At 52.4% G+C, this 21,708-nt stretch overlaps 5 protein-coding genes and 1 non-coding gene across 6 annotated transcripts; 4 read left to right on the forward strand and 2 right to left on the reverse strand.

The window, feature by feature from the left end:
• Positions 1-725: 725 nt before the first annotated feature.
• On the forward strand, positions 726-1,382 carry QC763_106175 (uncharacterized protein; the record flags this gene model as incomplete). The annotated part of the gene is made up of 1 exon (XM_062907190.1): positions 726-1,382. The coding sequence occupies one exon, from the start codon at positions 726-728 to the stop codon at positions 1,380-1,382; it is 657 nt and encodes a 218-aa protein (XP_062770117.1).
• A 1,568-nt stretch (positions 1,383-2,950) lies between these two features.
• Positions 2,951-4,291, forward strand: QC763_106180 (uncharacterized protein; the record flags this gene model as incomplete). Its single annotated transcript, XM_062907191.1, has 1 exon — positions 2,951-4,291. One exon carries the CDS (start codon positions 2,951-2,953, stop codon positions 4,289-4,291), a length of 1,341 nt encoding a protein of 446 aa, XP_062770118.1.
• A 465-nt stretch (positions 4,292-4,756) lies between these two features.
• On the forward strand, positions 4,757-14,297 carry GDB1 (bifunctional 4-alpha-glucanotransferase/amylo-alpha-1,6-glucosidase). Its single transcript, XM_062907193.1, has 3 exons — positions 4,757-9,444; positions 9,507-13,890; positions 13,951-14,297. Exons 1-3 carry the CDS (start codon positions 9,215-9,217, stop codon positions 14,050-14,052), a joined length of 4,716 nt encoding a protein of 1,571 aa, XP_062770119.1. The 5' UTR covers positions 4,757-9,214; the 3' UTR covers positions 14,053-14,297.
• On the reverse strand, positions 4,909-6,585 carry GPD1 (glycerol-3-phosphate dehydrogenase; the record flags this gene model as incomplete). The annotated part of the gene is made up of 1 exon (XM_062907192.1): positions 4,909-6,585. One exon carries the CDS (start codon positions 6,583-6,585, stop codon positions 4,909-4,911), a length of 1,677 nt encoding a protein of 558 aa, XP_062770120.1.
• A 536-nt stretch (positions 14,298-14,833) lies between the features above and the next one.
• QC763_0007540 lies at positions 14,834-14,923 on the forward strand. Its single transcript has one exon. It is a non-coding gene; the product is annotated as a tRNA-Tyr (tRNA).
• Positions 14,924-15,406: 483 nt separating this feature from the next.
• Positions 15,407-19,409, reverse strand: QC763_106210 (uncharacterized protein). The gene is made up of 4 exons (XM_062907194.1): positions 19,193-19,409; positions 17,007-19,131; positions 16,562-16,895; positions 15,407-16,507 (listed from the first exon to the last, which is right to left on the reverse strand). Exons 2-4 carry the CDS (start codon positions 17,008-17,010, stop codon positions 16,204-16,206), a joined length of 642 nt encoding a protein of 213 aa, XP_062770121.1. The 5' UTR covers positions 17,011-19,131; positions 19,193-19,409; the 3' UTR covers positions 15,407-16,203.
• Positions 19,410-21,708: the final 2,299 nt, after the last annotated feature.

A 21,708-nucleotide genomic window follows, 5' to 3' on the forward strand; every position in this document is an offset into this window, starting at 1 on the left:
GCCTCGGTGTCAACACTTCGCCGGTAACTTTGTGCAGCTGTCAAGTGTGCCCTAATCATGAAGGCGTAAGCCTCTTCACATGGGAACCTGTCTGACTCCCAGCAACAAACAGTTCTAGCCGGACGAAAAACCAAAACACAATGTTTGGCTACCTAGAGATGGAATTGAGAGTATCAATATAGGTATGAAGGCTATAACCCTATTGTTCATCTTCAGGACACCACATAGCTATCATTTGCGGTGACTGGGCTTGACTGGGAACTCCAGGGAATGAATGGTATTAGACTCTCGCCTTCACAGTCCCAGCAGCCATACTGTGCGCCTCGTCGGTTTTTTATTCACTCATTCATTTTACGGAGGTGAAGATGTGTATTCACACGTGATGCGGGTCTTTGGGAGCGTCTTGGGGAGGCATTCTGGAGCAGCTAACTGTATGTGTTGCTCCCATTCCCTCGTCGGTGCTATTCAACTGAGCCTGACGAATAGCTTCAATTGGAGCAACAGCCATGTTCACTGCAGATTCAAGTTGCTCCCAGCAAAGCCCCAAGTGAATCAAGCTCACAGCCAGGCTCCTCAATCTGAAAGTACTATAAAGTGTGTCTTCTTCTCTGTGCCACTTGGCAAGCCCATCCATCCTCTCCCCATTCAACTACCGTCTTCACCGTTAGCACTGAATGACCCAAATCACGATACAGAAACGATCCATTCATCAAACTACCATCGAAATGTCATCTACGTTCCTCTCTCGCAGTGCCTTTTCGGCCATCCGCCCAGCGAGCAACCAACCAGTCACCTCTCTTCCCAGCGTTAGAAGACTCAACTGTGTTACCATGGGTTTTGACGATGTCAAGAGATGGAAAGAGTGGAAAGCGAAGGAACTTTTGGTGCCCAATTCCCAGGACAATGTCTTCCACTTGAAGATCTACTCTCCCATCAACAAAAGCCAGGTGTGGAACATCGACTATTCTGGTGTGTCTACCAGACCTCCGCCTCCTCCTCAACAGGCATCTGCTCGCCTTCTCGTATCACCACTCCCGGCCAAAGTCCCTGTTCGCCGCCTGAGGGTCCCGAAGCAATTCTTGTCAGATTATTATGAGTCACCGACTGGCGGGGGATCATCTACACCACAAAGATCTTTTTTCTCCACCACGTCCCAGTACATCACCTTTGAGACGCTCAAATCAGTCAAGAAAGGAGGCAAGGTCGACTCCCATTCCGCCAAAGTCAAGAGCTCGTTGCGGAACAGAGTCCAGTCTCGCCCAAACACCGATGACGCGCAAGTTACAGGTACTCCCGACAACAAGCAAGACAAAGATGTCGATGCTGAGCTACCAGTCTTGCGATATATGCCATTCTTCCTCGGTGCTGGTGGACCACTCTGAGTTTGCGAGGCTTTTGCCTAAGGGTTGCCTACCATGAAGTTTCATAATAAATGATTCATGGTTAGGGTGGAAAACTAGGAGTGTTGTGGCTGAAGGCCAAAGATTGGGATTGGTATCCTGTGGAGTTTGGTTGGGATGGAGTTATGGCTTTTCACCCAGATTTTACACTTATGAGCGAAGGCGTTCAGAGGACCAGCATTGTGTTTTCTTCAAACGGGATTTCGAGTTCATGGGGTAGGTCGGGCTACTTCAGTTCAGCCAAATAGAAGGGGAAGTAGTAAACCACATGCTGCTGGACGTACTGTTGAGGCTTGTGCATGAATTTGTGATAGTGATGAACTGGGCCCCAACAGGTCAGGGAAGGTTTCATCAAAAAAGAAAGACTGCCTATGACAGCAAACATTTAAACCAGTAGAACACAAAGTAGTCACCCTGCCCACAAAATAATTGAGACACCAAATAAAGACCCCCTCTTCACACGTCCTCCTCCCCAACCACACTCTCTAAGAGCCTAGGAAAATATTTTAAGGGTATAGTGCCACAGGCCTACTCCTGTTCAAAATTCGGAGGCCTTTGGCCACAGGACGGTTAAAATACGGTTGGTTAAAATTGGAGGTTCCTGTGTAAGTGACTGCGATTTGGGTGGTTTGGTGGCTCGATTAATTTGTAGGCAGGGTGGGAGTATAAGACACTTCGCCACAGTCTTCCCCCATGTCAGCCCCTGGTATGTCCCTTTTGTGTCACCCGCTCTTATGGGGAGAGGAATGGATTGGGGTACATTAGACAGTGCTGGGATTCTAAAGAAAATTGTCGATATCAAGCATCTATAATTGACCGGGTTAGCCAAAAAGTCATGAAGTTGCAGAATCGAACCTTCCAGGGATAAGCACCGATAGTACCAAGGCTTTGTCCGGAACATTGTTAATCGAGAGTTAAAGATATTGCTACCGACTCATTGATTCAACCTCGCAACGTGACTGCCACAAATTGACAGAACCGGATTTTCTAAGGAAGTCTGAATCTATTCTCAATGCCTTAGTCATGGTAGAATAGGAAGTTGTTGGAGCTGGTGAAAGGTGGTTAAAGCTAGACGTTCATTAAGAGCATGCAGGAAATCCCGGATTTCTCTTACCATTGGTCATGAGGAGCTAACTACCACAGATTTTGTGAGGACCAGGAGCTCACGGTGCTTCAACAGCCACAGGCACAAATACGTACGGCTGTCAGCCTGATAATCCTCCTGGAGATTTGAAAAATACGGCGACAAAGTCTCCGAGCCTCCAAACTGATGCTTTGTCATCGTGTTACTCGGAGTTGGGCTAAACCCGAATTCCAGAAAATAGGGTAGCGGACAACGGATGAACCTTCAGTCCAGAAGATCCCTGCCAATTACGTGGGCACCGCTGTGCAACTCCAAAAGCTTCCGGTAAGCCTGGGCCGGCAGGGGACGGGACAGCGAGACAGTTCCTATATAAGCCACCCAGTGCTTGATTTGCCATCACCATTGTGAATTGCGCCATCCATCAACCACCCAAACAGGTAATTAACTGTTGTGTAAAACCACCAACATGTCTTTAAAAGCAGCCTCAACAGCCACAGGCCCACTTGCGCCATCGAATCCGGAAACCAAAGAAGACACCGCTCTCTGGAGTTTGAAACATGTCCAAGTCCTCTGGTCCTGGGCTGCCAGACCATCCAAGCCAACATATCCTCCCATCTCCTCAATCCCACCCACGCCGGCCACCCGTCTCCTCGAAGCCGATGCCGTGCCCACAACCGGCGAGCCCTTCCCGACCGAGCCAATCCTCACGAGAAACGCCCACCATGAGCCCTCCAAATCCAATACTGTCCTCTACCTCGCCTATGGCTCCAACATGTGCTCAAAGACCTTCCTGGGCATGCGCGGCATCCGTCCCGTAAGCCAAATCAACGTATCCGCCCCTTCTCTCGACCTAACCTTTGACCTGCCCGGTCTCCCATATCGCGAACCATGTTTCGCCAACACCGCCCTGCGTAAACTCCCAGAACCTCCAAAACTGCCCCCCAAAGTCCCTGACATGCCCGACCTCCCTGACCCCCCAAAGATGCCCCCTTTCTCTTCCAGCAATCGACAGCGCAGACCAATCAACTGGACCAAAGGCCTCGTCGGCGTAGTCTACGAAGTAACGGCAGAAGACTACGCCAAAATCATCACCACCGAAGGCGGCGGCGCAAGCTACCACGACATTCTCGTGCCATGTTTCCCCTTGCCAGCCACGATCGGCGTCCCAGAAAAACCCGACATTCCCGTCCCTCCCAGACCGTTCCTCGCGAGAACGCTCTATGCCCCACGCCTCCCCGATATTCCAGATAAGCCCCCGAAAGAAGACGATCGCAGCCCCACCAACAATGACGACGGTGACGGTGACAAATGCCCCAAGCCTGAACTCCCCTCTTGGATCCAAAAATTCCTCCTCCCCGTCCGCCGCCCGCAAGCAGACTACGCCCAGCCCTCCCCCCGCTACCTCTCCCTCCTCACCACCGGCGCAGCAGAACACGACCTCCCTCAAGACTACCAAGCCTACCTCCAATCCCTCCGGCCCTACACCGCAACCACCTGCCTCCAGAAACTCGGCCAGGTACTCTTCCTCAGCTTCTGGGCGCCCTGGGTCATAACAGCCATGTTTGGGGGTCGGTTGTTCAGTGACGAGAAGGGCAGGGCGCCCAAGTGGGTCGTGGCAGGGACGATGGTGTTGTTTAATATCGTCTGGGCAAGTTACGATTACGTCGCCAAGCCCATCTTCGGGGACGGGGAGAGGACGCTCGAGGAGGAGGAGACGGACGGGCAGAGGAGTTGGGTCGGGGAACGGTGGGGGAGTGGGAGAAGGGAGAGGGGGACGGTGGACGAGAGGAGAGTTCTGTTGGTGTAGGTCATGGAGATGAAGAGAGTGAGAGTCCGAGGAAAGAAGTCCGAAGAGGGTGGATATCGAATATCATCCATCTTCCGAGGACCAAGACATCTCGGAAAGCCATAGGCTGACGCGAGCGTCAGTTCAGTTTCTGTATAAACAACGGTACATAATGTCATCTCAAAGTGTCCAAGTTTCTAGACAACGCTGGCGAGGAGTTCGCGAGTTTTGTTTTTGTTTTTGTTACTTGAACATATGCACTCAATGCCAGCAGAGACACATTTATCTCTCTTCTCCACCGATAAGCAATGCATTTTGATTCGCCCAAAGCAATTGTATATGTTTGTAGCCATGAACAATCCCTACTTTCAGAAAAAAAGAGGACAACATGTAGTCCATCATTATCCCGTTATGCCAGAGCCATATGCAAACTGTCAAACCTTTGTTGGTACAAGGTATGCATTTCCCAGTCCCCAGACCCGATACCAACCCGGTCCTTGCGGCCCCTCCTCTTACCCGCCTATAAGGCAGGTTAAATACATGTTATTTTTGACAGTACCAAAACTTAAAGACTCCCCATGAACCCCGCCCGTCCCTCATGCCTATGTCCTGGGTAAGAAAAAGATGACTTTTGAAACCTAATTCTTTCTGAAGAGGCTAGGAATGTCATTAACATTGACCTTGCCGTCCAGAATGCCGTCGACGAGCTTGAACAGAGGATACTTGTCCTCGATACCGCGCGCCCTCAAGAAGCTGCTGACTTCGCGCGAGGTCGAAATGCCCTGCAGCTTCTGCCCGTTGAGCTCCGTACGCTCAATCTCCTGAATGGACACTCCGCGCTCAACCGCCATCTTGGAGTACCGCCAGTTGCGGGCAGCGGTGCAGCTGACAATCATGTCACCCCACCCGGCACTCTCCTCCCAGAGCGTTGCTGGCTGGATGGTCTCGGGGTAGAACTCGCGAGCGAACTGGATGATCTCCAACATGCCACGACGCATGACGGCAGTCTTGGCAGTCATGTTCCAGCCGTGACCCTCCACAAAGCCACAGGCAATAGCGACGATGTTCTTGAGCGCACCGCCAAGTGAGACACCCACCACGTCAGACACCATCGAGACGGTGAAGTAAGGACGGCTGAAGAGTGTGTGAAGGACCTCGTGGTCCAGCGGGGGATAGTCTTCCGGGACGGGTGTGAGCTTCGTCTTGACAATCTGGCCACGAGAGTCGCGGTGCTCCTCGTAGGCCCCGTTGCCGTTGCCATTGGCTTGCCCGTTTCCGTTGGCCACGTGGCGGTCGCAAGGAGGTGTGTTGTAAGCAATGGTGGTCTCGCACCAGTTCTCGTTGGCGATTTCGCTGGCAATGTTGGCTCCGCTCAGGGCACCGCAATAAATCTCAAGCTGCTCGCCAATGAACTCGCAGATGAGTTCGATCTTGTCGTCGGTTACGGTCACACCCTTGATGCAGCTCACGCCGCGGGCATAGGGGAGGATCTTGCCCTTGAGTTGTCTGCAGATGTTGTTGATGAACTCGTGTGGAAAGTTGAAGATGAGAATGGTGGCGTCCTTGACAGCATCCTCGATGCTGGGGTTGGCGATGAGGTTGGTCGGAAGGTTAATGCCCTCGAGGTACTTTGTGTTTTGGTGCTTTGTGTTGATGACCTCGGTCAGGTTCCGAGTCTCGCCGTCAACTCTCACCTTCTCCTCGTACACCCACATCTGAACATCCTTCTCGAAAACATCTGGGTGCTCGCTCGTGCTCTCAGCAATGACCTTGCCGACAGTGGTGCCCCAGTTTCCGGATCCAATCACTGCGACCTTGTGCTTGTGCGGAAAAGAGTCCGGTACGGTCATTTTGGCGGATTGAGAGTGTGTCGTACGGCGGTGAGACGGCTGCTGCTTGTTGTTGAGAGTGAGAGGGGCAGCTAATGGCACAGCAATGTTGGAATAGCCAAGCGGTGGAGCAAGACCAAGAGGGTCTAGATTGCGGCAGCGGAGCGGGGTTGGACGAGGAGAGGGAGCGACGCCGCAATGGTGATCGGGATTGTTGAGGAGGTGAGATGAGAAAGCACGACTTTGCCGGCAAGTTCTGGCTTCGGGTGAGGGTCTGGCTTCGGCTTTGAGAATGGGGTACCGGGATGGGCCGCTATGCGAGTGGATATTCCGACAGGAAGAATGGGGCAGGTCCGGCGTCGAGCAAGGGAAGGGCGATAAGCGACAAGGCTTGGGAATGGAACAAGCAGCAGAGAAAATGGTCCGAAGCAGCAAGCGAGGGATGTTGGGACTCTTCTTGTAGTCCGCTAGTCGTAGTATCCTCATGAGCCAAAACAAAAGAGGCCGGGCGCGGGGACGGTGAGATGGGGCGGGGAGGGGGGGGTCTGGATTCAAATAGGGGACTTTTCAACTGTCTCTGGCTGCTGGCTGTGTGTGTCTTTGTCAATCAGCTTGTGAACTGGTTCGATGACCGCCACTGGCCGGAAGTGCTGCGACGCGGTTGGCCCATTCCGAAAGGCATGACGCAAAGGGGGTTGCCAGGGAGGACTTAATTGGCAGAAAATTGTTCACCGCCTGCCTCTTTTCCCTTCCATTTTTATTTTAGGTCGTGGCTGACAGCTCAGCGCGAGCTTGTGATTGCGGGCCTTCCGTAACCACACACGGCTCGCCTCGGCCATCGCCGTTCAAACCTCCGTTCACCGAGGTCGCCAAGCCATCTCGGCCATAATCGACATACAGAATCTCTCATTCACCGAGGCTCTTATCAACATATCAGACCTTATCTCCGTGAGGGCCTCCTCCTCGCTCCGGAAATATCCTCACATTGGTCACAAGACTCTGCCGAGGCTTGAAGAGCAACGGCTCCTGATAATGCGATAATTACCTGCCCATGCGCTGATAATTTCTGCAATACAACCATGCCTCGGCCTTCAACACCAAGGCTGTTATCGCGAATACCACAGTGAATATGGCGATCGTTCTAATACGAGATGGTATCAACGGACCCCGGAGCACCGGATGCCGGCCCAGGACTTGAGCCGCATCACTTGGACGTCCGTGACAGAATCCCCTCGTGCTGTAGCCAGGGTCGGGCCGCTGCTTGGACGCCGGTGTTGCTGGGACATGCGTTTCTGCAGGATCAGTACCTACAGGATGAATGGGGCTTCAACATGCACATATGGTAGAAGTGCATAAGCTCGCTGCCAAACCATTCGCTTCTCGGGGTCGTCTGGAGTTTGTATATAACACCACCACCGTTGGTACAGAATCAAAGTGGTGGTTGTCGAGTCAGAACCATCACCGTTGGAGGTCATCAAGGTTCACCATCGGCTGGCCTCTGCGATTCTTTTGCGATCTCTCAGGTGTTGCTCAATCAGGCCTTTGTCGACTTCCGACTCTGGATTTTGCCTAGGGAATAGGGCTCTTGCATAGGTATCCTGTTCTCGCTTTATCATTGAAACAAAGATCGATACCACGATGCTATCGTTCCAACATTCCAAGATGTGCTTCGGTTTCGGTCACCTATAAGAGTTCCGAACAGCTACCTGTTGTGAGGCTTGTATGTTGCCAAGATGCCGCTGAGGACATCAACAGATCAAGTTCCAGCCGCAGCAGGGGGGGCCACGGGGCGGGGGTCAACAAGCGGTCTGGACTCTACGGCGTGCAATTCGCCAAGCCCCTCGATTCTGCGTGATGTCATCGAACATGGGCGCTGAGATGCGCTAAAACATGCGGGGCACCGGGCGACGGCTCTCCTAATATTTCTCACTCCGGCCTCGTCACCACCATCACCATCAGGCGGAAACAACGTGGGATCATTCAAGGGGAACACGGAAAGCTCCTCCTATAGACAAGTGGATGGCAGTTTGACACGGGTTTTGACACGCGGAACCACCGGAGCTCATGAAGGAGGCTCGCCACCTATCACAATGTTTTGGGATCAAACCAAAACTGCCCCGCTATCGAGTCTCAGGAGGCTCGAAGCACCCACCACTTATATAGGGAACGGGCGAAAACATCGGACTCTCTCGGTGTCGGTGCTCACCTTGGAGCGGGATGGAAGAGATTTTGCTTCAGGTGCCGCTCCGATCGGGCTTGATGGATAGGTTGGTGCCATTGAAAATTGAAACCAACAAGGACCCCGCCGGGCCGCACTGTCGGTTGCCCGCTTGTGCCTGTCAATCTGACGACATTACAGTATTCTTGGATATCGCAGGCCCATGCATAGGCCTACGAGCCGGGGCGTTCTGCGCCTTTGAACTTCCATTTCCGTCTTTTCTCTCCAAGCCTCTGGACAATCCCATGGGACCTGCAGGCTGCAGACAGCGGCGTAGGTTTCCAAGTGCCCTGTTATTGTGTGCTGCTCCCACAACCCCTGCCTCTCAGGAGGTTGAATAGGAATGGCTTCACCCCATCCATGCCTTCCAACTTTTCTGCATCTGCTTTCTTCCCTGCATAGAGACCCCATACCCTTACAGTGCTGCTGTTCCCTGCTTTTCAGCTCCAACGATCCAAACCCGCACGAAGCTGTCCGAGAACCACAGAACCAAGCTCCGCTAAGCTGCCGATTCCCTAGCGCCTCGCGATTGACACGCAGGCCAACCTAACCTTGGTGTCAGACGGTTCCGCCCACAGGTAGCGAACCAGCTTTCGACGTGGCTTGTCACGACAGGGTGTCGGATACTCTTTCGAATCGTACTTAGCTCGGGGTAGAGCTCTCTCTGTGATGTCCTCGCGACTTCTGCGCTCTCTCTGCCTCTGTTTCTGTCTCATCTGGTGCTTTTCAGACAGAAGAAGGAGGTAGATCATCTGCCTTTTTGGCACCATTTGGACCCGACGCGGGGCAACGTCCATCACCATTGGTACCTTACGGATACCGTACCTCGACTAGCTGCATCTACAGCTCCCTATTAGCTCCCAAGTTCGCCCCCCTTTTTTTTTCCCTTCTTTCACCATGATCCCCAAAACCATGGTTTCCAACGAGGTTTACCTGCTGCCTCTCAACGATGATGGCTCGCCCCAGGTCGCCGGCGAGTACATCTATCTGGCACCCAAGACCAACGACCCCGTGACCATTCGATTTGCCATCGAGGGCACATCGAGCATCTGCCGCCATGGCAGCTTGTGGGTCAACATTCCCGAACAGGGACAAGAGTTCCGCCGGGACAAATTTCGAGAGTTCAAGTATGTTTGTTGTCTGGGAATGCAATACATGTCGTACCACAAAGACTAATCTGTTTTACTAGGCTTGTCCCCGATTTCAACCGCACACTTGAGATCTCGATCCCCATCTACGAAGCCGGTGCTTATGCCTTTTACACCACATACGCCGAGCTGCCCGACCTTGCAAACAACTTGAAGCCTCAGACAAATGGCAACGCCAAGGTCCAGACCAAACAGACACCAACATACTACATCGATGTTGCACCACGGCTTTCTCTCGATGGTCAACCGCTGCCGCTGCCTGCACTGTCCGTATTCTCTATTATTAGCAAGTTTATGGGCAAGTATCCCAATGACTGGGAGAAACATCTCCGTGGCATCAGCGACAGGGGCTACAACATGGTCCACTTCACGCCACTGCAAGTGAGAGGTGACTCGAATTCCCCATACAGTCTCTACGACCAGCTCGGGTGGGACCCAGTCTGTTTCCCTGGGGGGGAGAAGGATGTGAAGAAGTTGGTCGACAGCCTCGAAAAGAACCACTCTCTTCTCAGCTTGACCGACATTGTCCTCAACCACACAGCACACAACAGCGAGTGGCTTCTGGAGCACCCAGAAGCTGGCTACAATCTCACCACAGCACCATGGCTCGAGTCGGCATATCTTCTGGACACCAAGCTGCTCGAGTTGGGCTTCAAGCTGGGAGACCTCGGGTTGCCTACGGAACTCAAGTCTGTTGACGATTTGGTGCTGATCATGGGTGCGATCAAGAAGGAAGTCATTGCTGAGATCCGCCTCTGGGAGTACTATGTTCTGGACGTCGAACGGGATGCTGATGCGGCTGTCGAATCTTGGGTCGTTGGCCGGACCAACTTCCCAGACGGTTCCATCGGCAGCCATGGTCTAGACGGCCTTCGCTCTACTTCCCTTGAGGAACAAGCGCAATGGATCACCAAGCACGGTCTTCAAAACATGGATCGTCTAGGAGAGCGTTTTAGGAGGCGTGCCGACCCCAGTGTGGCTGCGGCCCTCTTATCCGTTCTGTTTGGCAAGTACGAAGGAAACAAGGGCAGCGCTGCCGACCAAGCCGCTGCTCGCAACGCCCTTGTCAAGATCCTAGACGTTGTCAATGTGCCCTTCTACGAGGAATACGACGCTGAAGTTGCCGATACTCTCCAGCAGGTCTTCAACCGTATCAAGTATGTCCGGTTGGATGACAACGGCCCAAAGCTTGGACCGATCAACCAGGCGAACCCCTTGATTGAGACTTACTTCACTCGTCTGCCTCTGAATGAGAAGACCAAAAAGCACAGGAAGGAGGACTTGGTGCTTGTGAACAACGGCTGGGTCTGGGGTGGAAATGCTCTGGTCGACAATGCCGGCCCTGAATCCCGAGTCTACCTTCGCCGTGAGGTTATCGTCTGGGGTGATTGCACCAAGCTCAGATATGGTGCCGGGCCTCAAGACAGCCCATGGCTGTGGGAACACATGACCAAGTATGCTCGCATGTTAGCCAAGTACTTTGCCGGCTTCCGCATTGACAACTGCCACTCGACTCCTCTTCACGTTGCCGAGCACATCCTCGACGAGGCTCGCCGCGTGAGACCTAATCTATATGTTGTCGCCGAGCTCTTTACGGGCTCCGAGGAGATGGACTATGTCTTTGTCAAGAGACTTGGCATCAGCTCTCTCATTCGTGAGGCCATGCAGGCGTGGAGCACTGGCGAGCTGAGCCGTCTTGTTCACCGTCATGGTGGTCGCCCCATTGGCAGCTTCGAGGTGGATGAGATCTCGAGTGCGGATGTTCGCAGTGGCTCCAAGACCAACGGCACAAACGGTACCAATGGTGCGAACGGACATTTCACACGTGAGATCATTCGCCGCATCAAGCCAGTTCCTGTCCAGGCACTCTTCATGGACTGCACCCACGATAACGAGGTTCCTGCTCAGAAGCGCGATGCCCGTGACACGCTGCCCAATGCTGCCCTTGTCAGCATGTGCGCGAGTGCTACCGGCAGCGTCATGGGTTACGACGAGATCTATCCTCGTCTGATCGAGCTTGTCCACGAGACCAGACTGTACACATCCGAATCATCCAAGTTCCCAGTCAAGGTCGGCGAAGGCAAGGGTGGCATCGCTGGTGTCAAGAAGCTTCTCAACCAGATCCACACCCTGATGGGTATGGATGGCTATGATGAGACGCATATCCACCACGAAGATCAGTATGTCACTGTTCACAGAGTTCACCCAGTATCTCGCAAGGGATACTTCCTCATTGCCCATACCGCGTTTCCGGGATATGGAAACGGGAATGGCGCTTTCAACCCCGTCCACCTGACCGGCACCAAAGCCAAACACCTTGGTAGCTGGATGCTCGAGGTTGATGCAAGCAAAGAGGCTGTGGAAGAGGTTCTGAGCGACAAGAAGCTGCTCCGTGGCCTTCCCAGTCGTCTTATTGGTCTCCCTGGCGTTCGTATGGAGGTCAAGGGCCAAGACACCATTATCACTGTCCGCGAAAAGTTCCCTCCTGGCAGCATTGCGCTCTTTGAGACTTGGATCCCCGCGGCGGAGCACTCGAGTGGTTTGGACACCTTTGTTACGTCCGGAGCCAAGGCCGCGATGGCCGAGCTTGACCTGGTTGATCTCAACTTCCTTCTGTATAAGTGCGAGCCGGAAGAACGTGACGCCAGCGAGGGGAGAGATGGCGTTTATGACATTCCCGGACATGGCAAGCTTGTCTATGCTGGTCTTCAGGGCTGGTGGAGCATCATGAAGGATATCATCAGGGACAATAACCTGGCTCACCCACTGTGCCAAAACCTTCGTGATGGACAGTGGGCGCTGGACTATACCCTGGGTAGACTTGAGCGTGCGGCCAAGAAGGAGAACTACAAGCGGTTGGGTAAGCCTGCTGCGTGGCTCAAGGAGCGGTTCGATGCCATCCGTGGTATTCCTAGCTTCCTTCTCCCGCGGTACTTTGCCCTGGTTCTCAGGACTGCGTATATGGCTGCATTCGAAAGGGGCATTTCCCTCATGAACAACAATGTTCAGAAGGGGCAATGGTTCCTCCAAAGCCTCAGCATGGTGAGCGTTCAGCAGACTGGTCTTGTCAAGTCCGCCTCGCTCTACCCTGATCGCCTGGTCCCATCGCTCGCTGCTGGCCTTCCTCACTTTGCTGTTGAATGGGCTCGCTGCTGGGGACGCGACGTCTTCATCTCTCTCCGTGGTCTCTACCTCGGTACCGGTCGCTTCGATGAGGCCAAGGAACACATCCGTGCCTTTGCTAGTGTGCTGAAACACGGCATGATCCCCAACCTTCTCGGTAGTGGTAACACTCCGCGATACAACGCCAGAGACTCTGTTTGGTTCTTCTTGCAGTGCATCCAAGACTACACACGGATCGTTCCTGATGGGCTGTCGCTGCTTGACGAGAAGGTCAAGAGACGGTTCCTGCCATATGACGACGCCTACTTTGATACCGCCGACCCTCGTGCCTACAGCAAGGAGAGCACCATCCGCGAGATCATCCAGGAGGTCTTCCAGCGCCACGCCGAGGGCATGAAGTTCCGCGAGGCCAATGCCGGCCCTAACCTCGACATGCAGATGAGTGACAATGGCTTCAACCAAGAGATCAAGGTCGACTGGTCCAATGGTTTTGTGTTCGGTGGCAACCAAGACAATTGCGGCACTTGGATGGACAAGATGGGCGAAAGCGAAAGAGCTCGCTCCAAGGGCGTCCCGGGCACTCCCCGTGACGGCGCCGCCGTTGAGATCACCGGTCTGTTGTACAGCGGTCTCAAGTGGTTTGCCTCCCTCCACGAGCAAGGCAAACACGACCAATCCGGCGTCAGAAAAGCCGACGGCTCAACCATCACCTTCAAGGACTGGGCCGCTCTCATCAAGAAGAACTTTGAGCGCTGCTACTTTGTCCCCATCTCTTCCGAAGACGACAAGGACTACGACGTCAACCCTGCCATCATCAACCGCCGTGGCATCTACAAGGACTTGTACAAATCCGGCAAGGAATACGAGGACTACCAGCTCCGTCCCAACTTCCCCATTGCCATGACCGCCGCCCCGGATCTGTTTGTCCCCGAGCATGCCATGCACGCGCTTTGGATTGCGGACTCTGCCCTTCGCGGCCCGACGGGCATGGCTACGCTTGACCCGAGCGATTTGAACTATAGGCCTTATTACCGCAACAGTGAGGACAGTGATGATTTTGCGACGAGTAAAGGGAGGAACTATCACCAGGGGCCGGAGTGGCTGTGGCCTACGGGGTTCTTCTTGAGGGCGCTGCTCAAGTTTGATCTGATGAGAAGGGGGAAGGAGGATGCGGAGGGAAGGACGGAGGCGTTCCAGCAGGTGACGAGGAGACTGATTGGGTGTAAAGAGATGATTGAGCGGAGCCCATGGGCGGGGTTGACCGAATTGACGCAGAAGGGTGGGGAGGAGTGTGCTGATTCTGTGAGTTTCTTTTTGAAGTTATAACGATTGATGATGACGATGTGCTAATGCTGGATGCAGTCACCTACTCAGGCTTGGTCGGCGGGTTGCTTGATTGATCTTTATATGGATGCTGCGGAGGAGCAGGCGATTTTGGAGGCGAAGAGTTTGCCTCTGAGGTAGCTTGTTGGTTGGTGGTGGTAGCCATGATGATGATGATGACGACGACGGAACACGGGTGGAGGTCTTTTGTTTTCTTCGAGGGGGTGGTGGAACAGGTATAAAAACAGACATAGCATAGAATGGGTAAATTGGAATGGGAAATGGGTACAGTCGATGCCGAGATATTGGGGCTTTTGTGGTGCATGCGGATTACTTTGCCTAGCAAACAATTTTTGGATCGATCCCTCTTGGATGCTCTCTTGATGGGCAAACCATTGCCTGCTTTCCAGGCCTCTGAACTATTGCATAAGGCATATGGGCTATTTCTCGATATATAATCGCCGTTGGTAAGTGGTGCTGATAGAGGCCTATCTCAACATGCAGCATCCTTCCTCTGTCCAGAATGGTTGGGCAAGGTACCTAGGTCAGCTGACGGCAGCGGTAATCTTGCACCAAAGCAAACGCAACATCCGATCAGACTTTTTCTGTTTTGTGTGCTGAAACAGGAGAATGTGAGAGAGCTCGCGATGATAAGCCTACTAATCGTTGGTTGGATATAGAATGAAGAAGCAGTACGAGAAGAGAAAAGAAAAAGAGCAACTAAGAAAAGGGGTGAACATCCGAATGGGGTAGCCCAGACTGTCGCTACGCACTCAGCCAGCTGCACAAGCAGAAAGGGGGTGTCCTTCTCAAGTGAGTAGGAAAGGAAGCAAAAGGGAAAGAAAAAGGTGGCTGTGTAGGGGGGAAATAGATAGGAAAAAAGAGCTGTGCATAAAAACAGTTGATAAAAAATGAAGTTGTGTCCCCTCGACCGGAATCGAGCCGGTGACCTTTCGGTATCGATAAATTGCCATTTACAGCCGAACGTGATAGCCAACTACACCACAAGGGGATTTATTGTTTCGTTGCATTGTTCATTTTAGAATTGTACCTATGTTGAGAGGGCCACGGCGAATTCGATCTGGCTTTTGTTCCAGAGTCGGATTTAAACTGCTACTGTACAAACCTGAGCGAAGACTGTTGAAACAACACCTGGGTAGGTCTCCTCACCAGGCCAGAAAGAAGGTCCTGATGTGGCTGTTTGGGGCGTGCGTGGTTTGAGGTTCGATGGATGACGAGTCTTGGGGGCTTGGCCAGCCTACGCCACAGCGGACGTCGTGTGGTGCAGAGGGGATGGAGAGTGCTCAGCCTACTTCAGAAGAGGACCCCAAAGAGTAGTCAAAATGCCTCATCTCATGAATAGTATGCCTGTGCTTTGTAAAAGCGTCTTTACCAAACTTTCAAGGCCTTGATCTTGTCTCACAGTGCCGCAGCGGGCGCGCAACGACACATCAACAGCGTCACACCACTGCTAACTCGCAACATCACCGCCTCACCGCAACTATACCCAAGGAATCTCACTCTCAGCAACAGAATTCGTCTCTCCATTCTCCATATCAAACGGTATGCACTTTATATAAATACCTAACCCCTTTTATACTTGAACTTTCCCACCAGCGCCCTTCACTCCCCTTTCTTTCCCTAGCCAAAAAAAAAAAAAAAAAAAAAAAAGGAGCGTGTAGGTATAACCAAAACCCAAAATCCACGTGTCCTATCCAAAACCAGCTCATTGCCCATCATCAATAATGCAAAAAAAAAGGAGTGACTCGCCAATCCACCAAAAGATGCCCATCCATTCCCAATGTCTCCTCCCTTGGTAGATACCTGCCTGAACCAACCACAGCACACACACAATGCAGTGAGGAACGTTCCAAGGAAAGGTACAAAAGGTGGTGAAAAAAAAAGATATTATACTGCGTTTGTTTCAAATACCTACGTGAGAAGAACGAAAATTAGAAGGAAAAAAGCATCGAATAGCCCAAAAAGAAAAAAAGGGAGAGTGATGGGGTATAATGCATCGAGAATTCCACTTCGAATGCACCAAAAAAAAAGATCCCTGAAACCTGGTTTTTCCCCTGGGCCCCTTTCCCAAACCAACCCGTCCCATGCACACACCGCACTGTTTTGGTGATATAGTGGGTGTTTAGTTCTGTGTGTTATTTACTTCTATACCTCTCTGGGTCTCCAGAGAGTATTGTGTTTGTGCAATGCGTAGTGAGTTGCTGATGAAGTCGATGCGGTTCAATATGATGTTGGACTGGTATCCAGAAAAACCACTCATTCCTGAGCCCCTCACGTCCTCTCCTTGACAATCCACCTCTTCTTCTCTTTCGGCTTCTCCTCGTAAACCCGGGCAGCGCTGAGGGGCGCTGGTTCGAACATACCGGCTGATGGACGATGAATTGACCCAGAGTTGCTTTCGTTTGGCACGACTCTCCCTGACTCGGTGGCATGCGCGAGGTTGGCACCCAAGGCGTACTGGCGGTCCTTCTTACGCAGGTATCGTTTCCTCCAGATGCAGGCGCCAACCCAGATACCGACTATCGCCACCACCATGATCACCAAGAAAATTACCCATTGGTAATGTGTCTCGATCCTGTGAGCCTTGGTTAGCCAAAAAGTCTCGGGTGTCGCGAAAGTGTCGTCTTACCAGGTGCCGCCAGTAGAGTTCTGCGCGGGCCGCACTGTCGATGTGGACGTCGTTTGTTGCCCGGCAGTGGTGGGTTGTACATTGGAGCAAAAGCCCGAAAACCACTGTTGGATTCTCGAGTAGGCAGACGGGTCAGATGCACACGCATCGGGGCATACTCCTGTAGTGCCCGTCTTCCAGGCTGCCAACCTAGGGTCGTTGCAGAAGCAGCTATTGTAGACGCTGTTGTCGGCTGGGGGCGCACCTGGTGGTACGCAGCCTCCGTTGACATCGTATAGAACACCACAATCCTTCACACAAGCAGGCAGCTGCCCCTCGGGAATAAGAACGATGTCTGCAGTGAACAGTCAGTACGGGGCTGTGGGAAACACAAGTCGGTTACATCTCGAAATTGACGTTGCGCAGTACGTCCTTCAGGGAGATGAGCGATGGTAGTTGAACGTACCCATTGCGAAGAATGTTGGCAAACAAGATTGAAGCTAGTGTAAAGTGCCTGCAGCTAATATGTTGTTGATTGACGATGGGAGGCTGTCGATGTGTCGCAAATCCCGACGGAAAGAAACCGCTGCTGGCTGCAGGAAACCACGATGCAGTGATCAGCAGGACAGCCAACCGATCGCCTGGAGGGCTGGTGACGTTGACACAAGCGCCCGCCTGTCGTCCGAAAAGCCAATTCTCCTCTGACAGGCGCCCGAAAAGTGTTTAAACTAGCGGCGACCGGGAACGTCGGAGAGATAGAAGAAAGAAGGGATGCAGACAAATGCTGTTGTTTGTTTCCTTCGTCCTGGATCGATTCGGAGAGGGTCTTTGTTTGGTCGTCGGCACTTGGGTGACGTCGCTATCGGTAAAACAGTCGCTTTTCCTTCCTTGGTATCCCTCTCAAATACTGCCAGCTCCGTTTCTGGAGTCGGCCAAGTCTTTGTCGATTCGTTGTTTTGTCGAAGCCGAAGAAAACAGCCCAGGAAGCCAAGATGCAAGTGTCGGGATGTCGTCGTCGCTTATAATCCGTACCGAGCCACCTTTCACAATTTCAGATCTCTTAAGAGCGAGCGAATGGTCCTTGAATTCCTCCTTCTTCCTCAATCCACTGTCGCCGTCGAAATGGCGCGAATAACGAGCGTCGATGGTGGTGGTGGGAACGAGGGGAGGGTGGATGAGCAAGAGGGAAAGGGAAAAACAGGGAAAATGGCGGTGGTGCAGAGGCAATAGGAAAATCAGCGAGTGAGAGGCGGGTGTGAGTGGTCGTCACTGGTCAGACAAAGTTGGCGGGCTGCAACCTGGAATCGGTCGCTAGCTCCAAGCAGTTCGGGTGGGCTGGGGTCGGTGGCCCGGTCCGATGGGCTGAGTGATCAAGCACAAGCAGTGAATCAATGGAGGAGCGGTTGGCGGTCTGGTCTGGCTTCCCTTTCGTTTGGGCGGCATTCATCAAATTCCCCAAAACGCGCGGGTCCGCTGTGAAGGCTGCTGACGAAGCACCCTGGCAGTGTCTAGACACACACTGACGGCCACTGACACCCCAACGCATGGCGAGTGATCACGGTGGCATCCAACGCAATTCAATGGCATGGGCCAAGCAGCACGGGCCCTTAGGTCCCTACACCCTCAACGTGACCGAAGCACGTTTGGTATAGCGGCCAAATTGTGGGCGTGAGGGCGCCGCGCTGCGCTCTCACTTCTCTCGTATGGAAGTAATTACCTCTTCTATACAGTAACCCCCGGGCCGGTGATTATCGTGTTCCCGTTGGAGCATTCCTTCGTTTCTTTCAGCCCACCTTGATTTCACCTTCATTCAGCCCTCAAGGTGTCTCGGCAGGGGACCCCGCGCCTCCAATCGATTCACGTCATGGCTCAACTTTCTCAGACATTTGGAAGGCTGAGGCGCAACAAGACAGAACAAAAGACCAGACAGCAGGGCATGGCATGACAAGTCCCAACCATGACAAGCCCAGGCAGCTTTTTTACCATCAACAACACAACCAACACCGAGTTTAATAGGATCCGGCTCGACCGGACGAAAACATCAACCGACTCCCAGCGTTCAATGACACGCCATCAGCGGGAAAAAAGCGGGCCATGTACATGTTTCGTGGGCCCCTGTTGCACACCCCACAATTACCCAGAGCGCCACCAATCAGCTGGGACGCGCCGGGGCGATTCACCGTTCGCTGCTTCGGTGCCGTTCGTGCCTGGACCTGTTTTCGCATTTTAGCCATAACGTTGCATTATTGAAGTATGCAAACCACCACCTACCCCAAAAGGTTGATATTTCTCTTTTTTGCATCCGTATAGGCTGGTGGGTGTATGTAATAGCTCACGTAATAATCGCTCGTGTTTGTGTGCGTCCTTGCTTTGGTGGTCGGGGGCCCAGGGATAACGTCAGACCAGTGCTAATTAACAGCCACAAGGCGTGAGGGGGAATGCAAGGTACCGGGCATCATGTCCGCGCGGCAGCAGGAACGGTATGCCTCATCGGAGTGAACCTACATGCGTTTTTGGCCATGGCGTTCAGCTTATGTGGCTGATATTGTTGATAGGACAGCAGTCGGGAACTCGTTGGGGGTTCGAAAAGACTGGACATTGGTCAGTTTGACATTATATGAGGACTTCATGCTCGAGGAAAGATTGAGGTACCTCAGATACTCATGGAGAACACATCAGGAAGCTAAACTCCGATCCTGGGTGAGAAGGATTATGTCAAAACTCGAAGTGAGCAACAACAAACCAAAGATTCCCGAATCGGATGATGACAAGGCGGAAAGGTTGAACCCAAAGTAAAGGTCAAAGTCCAGACCTCGGTGGGGTCAAACTCGCCTCTAGCAAGTCGGTGTGAACAACCAGCACATCACGAACCAAGAAAAAAAAAAAAAAAAAAAAAAAAAAAAGAAACACTCAGCTGTTAAGAAGACCCAGAAACAGCCACAATCTGAAAAATCGCCCGACCCGCGGCTACACCTACCGCAACACCTCCCCAGAAAGTCCCTGCATGGGTTTCGACCCTACCCTAGATTCTGTAGGATACCGCCCCTCCAGAAATAACTGACCATCCTTCCTCGACGTCATCAAACGTTGAACAGTACCTAGATCAGGCATCCTCTAGTTCTGTACCCATCTCACACGTCTAATCTTGCCTCTTTAGCTATTGTCCTTCGCCTGCCGCTGTGGCAAAAAGAAGATCACTCGGCTCCGAGGTATAACAACAAGCTGCCCGGTAGTAGTTGCCTTCTTTCCTTTTCTGGATTTTCTCGCATGAGGATGGCCTGGTGTTATCAAGACTGATTTTCTCTCTCTGTGTGTGTGTGTCACCCCTTTGAAGGATTGATCCCCCAACCCACGACCACGTGCTGTGATGGGCTTTCTGTGTGACGGGAAACCCGGCGCCCCCGGCAGTCCTTTCCGAAGTGAGGTTGATAGGCGCCTAGAGGTTACCTAGGGGTAGGTGTGGAATTGGCCAATACCGCGGCTTCCCAGGTTTGTTTGATAAACGTGGCGATAAAAGAGACAGTTCGCAATGTCAAGAGGGGAGAAACATACATGACATTTGGCAGGACGCACTGTCAAATGAGGAAACATACCCCCAGCCTTTCGCCCTGGCGGTGAGGGTTTACTTGAAGGGATATACCCAGGTTTGTTTTCAGATCTGCTGGGTTTGGCTGAATAGATCAGACGGTGACATGATGGTAAAACATTATACAATTCTTGCAGGCTTTGGTCATACAATCAACAAAAAAAAAAACCCCTTTTTTTCATTGCTTTTCATGCCACCCTTCAGGTGTGTCTCCCGAGGCTCGTGGTCGGCGCCTAAATGGGGAAATGTTTGAGAGTGGGTGACAACGTGGCTGTTGGTGAGACTGAAGATTTTTTGCTGGTTTACAATGACGTCTGTTGTCTTTGAACAATATGTCTATCTGTTTGGCGCATGTTGAGCTGGGAGGGCGTGGAAATCGGGCCAATCGGACGGGGTGTGAAGAGAGCCTTGGGCTCTTCCTCTCTGTCGATGCCGATTCGGATCGAGATGAAAGAGAGCTTTGGTTGCCCTATCCCGAGCGTGGTGGTAACCAGAGTGAGAGGGGCAAAACCGCCTCTCGTTGTTGATCCATTGGATGCTTGGCGATGGTGTCTTGAAACAAGAGAGGCACCTTTGATCCAATGTGCTGTCCGGATTGGGCCGCATGCCGTGCAACTTTGTGCAATATGAATTCAAATCATGAATGAGGCAGAGGAAGCCACCACGCCATGGCATCGGTAAAGAATAAAGTAGTTCGGACCGGTGGAGGCTGAGAATAACCTTCTGAGGTATTGTTCTCGCGTGTTCCGAGGGTGTAAACCCCCCCTTGTGCTACGGGTAGTGTTTGGCTTGTGACCTGGGATTTCGGGGCCTTGTTCTTCGTAAGGGATTGTCCGTGGACAGTCGTCTGAGTGTTTCGGCTACCAACACCGAAGCTGTTTAAAGACGTGGTCAACGCAAAGCTCTTGCTTACCCTATTTTTCGGCTCGGAGCTTCTAACTCGGACATATTGTGTGACCACCACGTTTGAGGTTCTTGGCTGGGACCAGGGAATCATCAGATGTTCCCCCTCACATGGGCAGGGATTGCTTTCGGCCGTTAATACTTGCTGGAAAATATAATACTTGCTGGAAAATATAAGCCTGATGGTACTGTAAGATACCCAGGTAGAGCAACCTTGGGCGTTTGGGTGCCCCTGGGCTGGATGAGGATGCGTGGCATGCATTAGTGCCGGTATTTGAACTGATTGTGCCAACCACATGGGATTGCTTCCTTGGGGAGACATTCTGGGGGTACATCTTCACGGTGTGGCGGTGTTGTACGCTGAATCCCTTCCCAAGCTAGTACAGGATGAAATTTGACGCCAGAAAGTGAGACATCGATGGAGCAGGTCAATGATGCTGTCAAACTCTACCGCAGTTGCTTCACTGCAACGTTGTCAGCAGTTGATTTTGGTTCTCGCAGATCCTCGGGTCGAGCTTCTCGACGATCCTCGAGTACCATGGTATAGGCTGCTTCTTGGATGTTCATCATCATATTTCACCTTGATTGTATAGTGCAAGCAGTCCCGATGCGATGGATCTGCAGCACTAACCCGTCGAAACGGTGACTCTACCGAGTACAAAGACTTGTCTGTGTTATT

Source organism: Podospora pseudopauciseta, chromosome 1 (genome assembly GCF_035222475.1).
Source record: "Podospora pseudopauciseta strain CBS 411.78 chromosome 1, whole genome shotgun sequence".
Classification (NCBI taxonomy): Eukaryota; Fungi; Ascomycota; class Sordariomycetes; order Sordariales; family Podosporaceae; genus Podospora; species Podospora pseudopauciseta.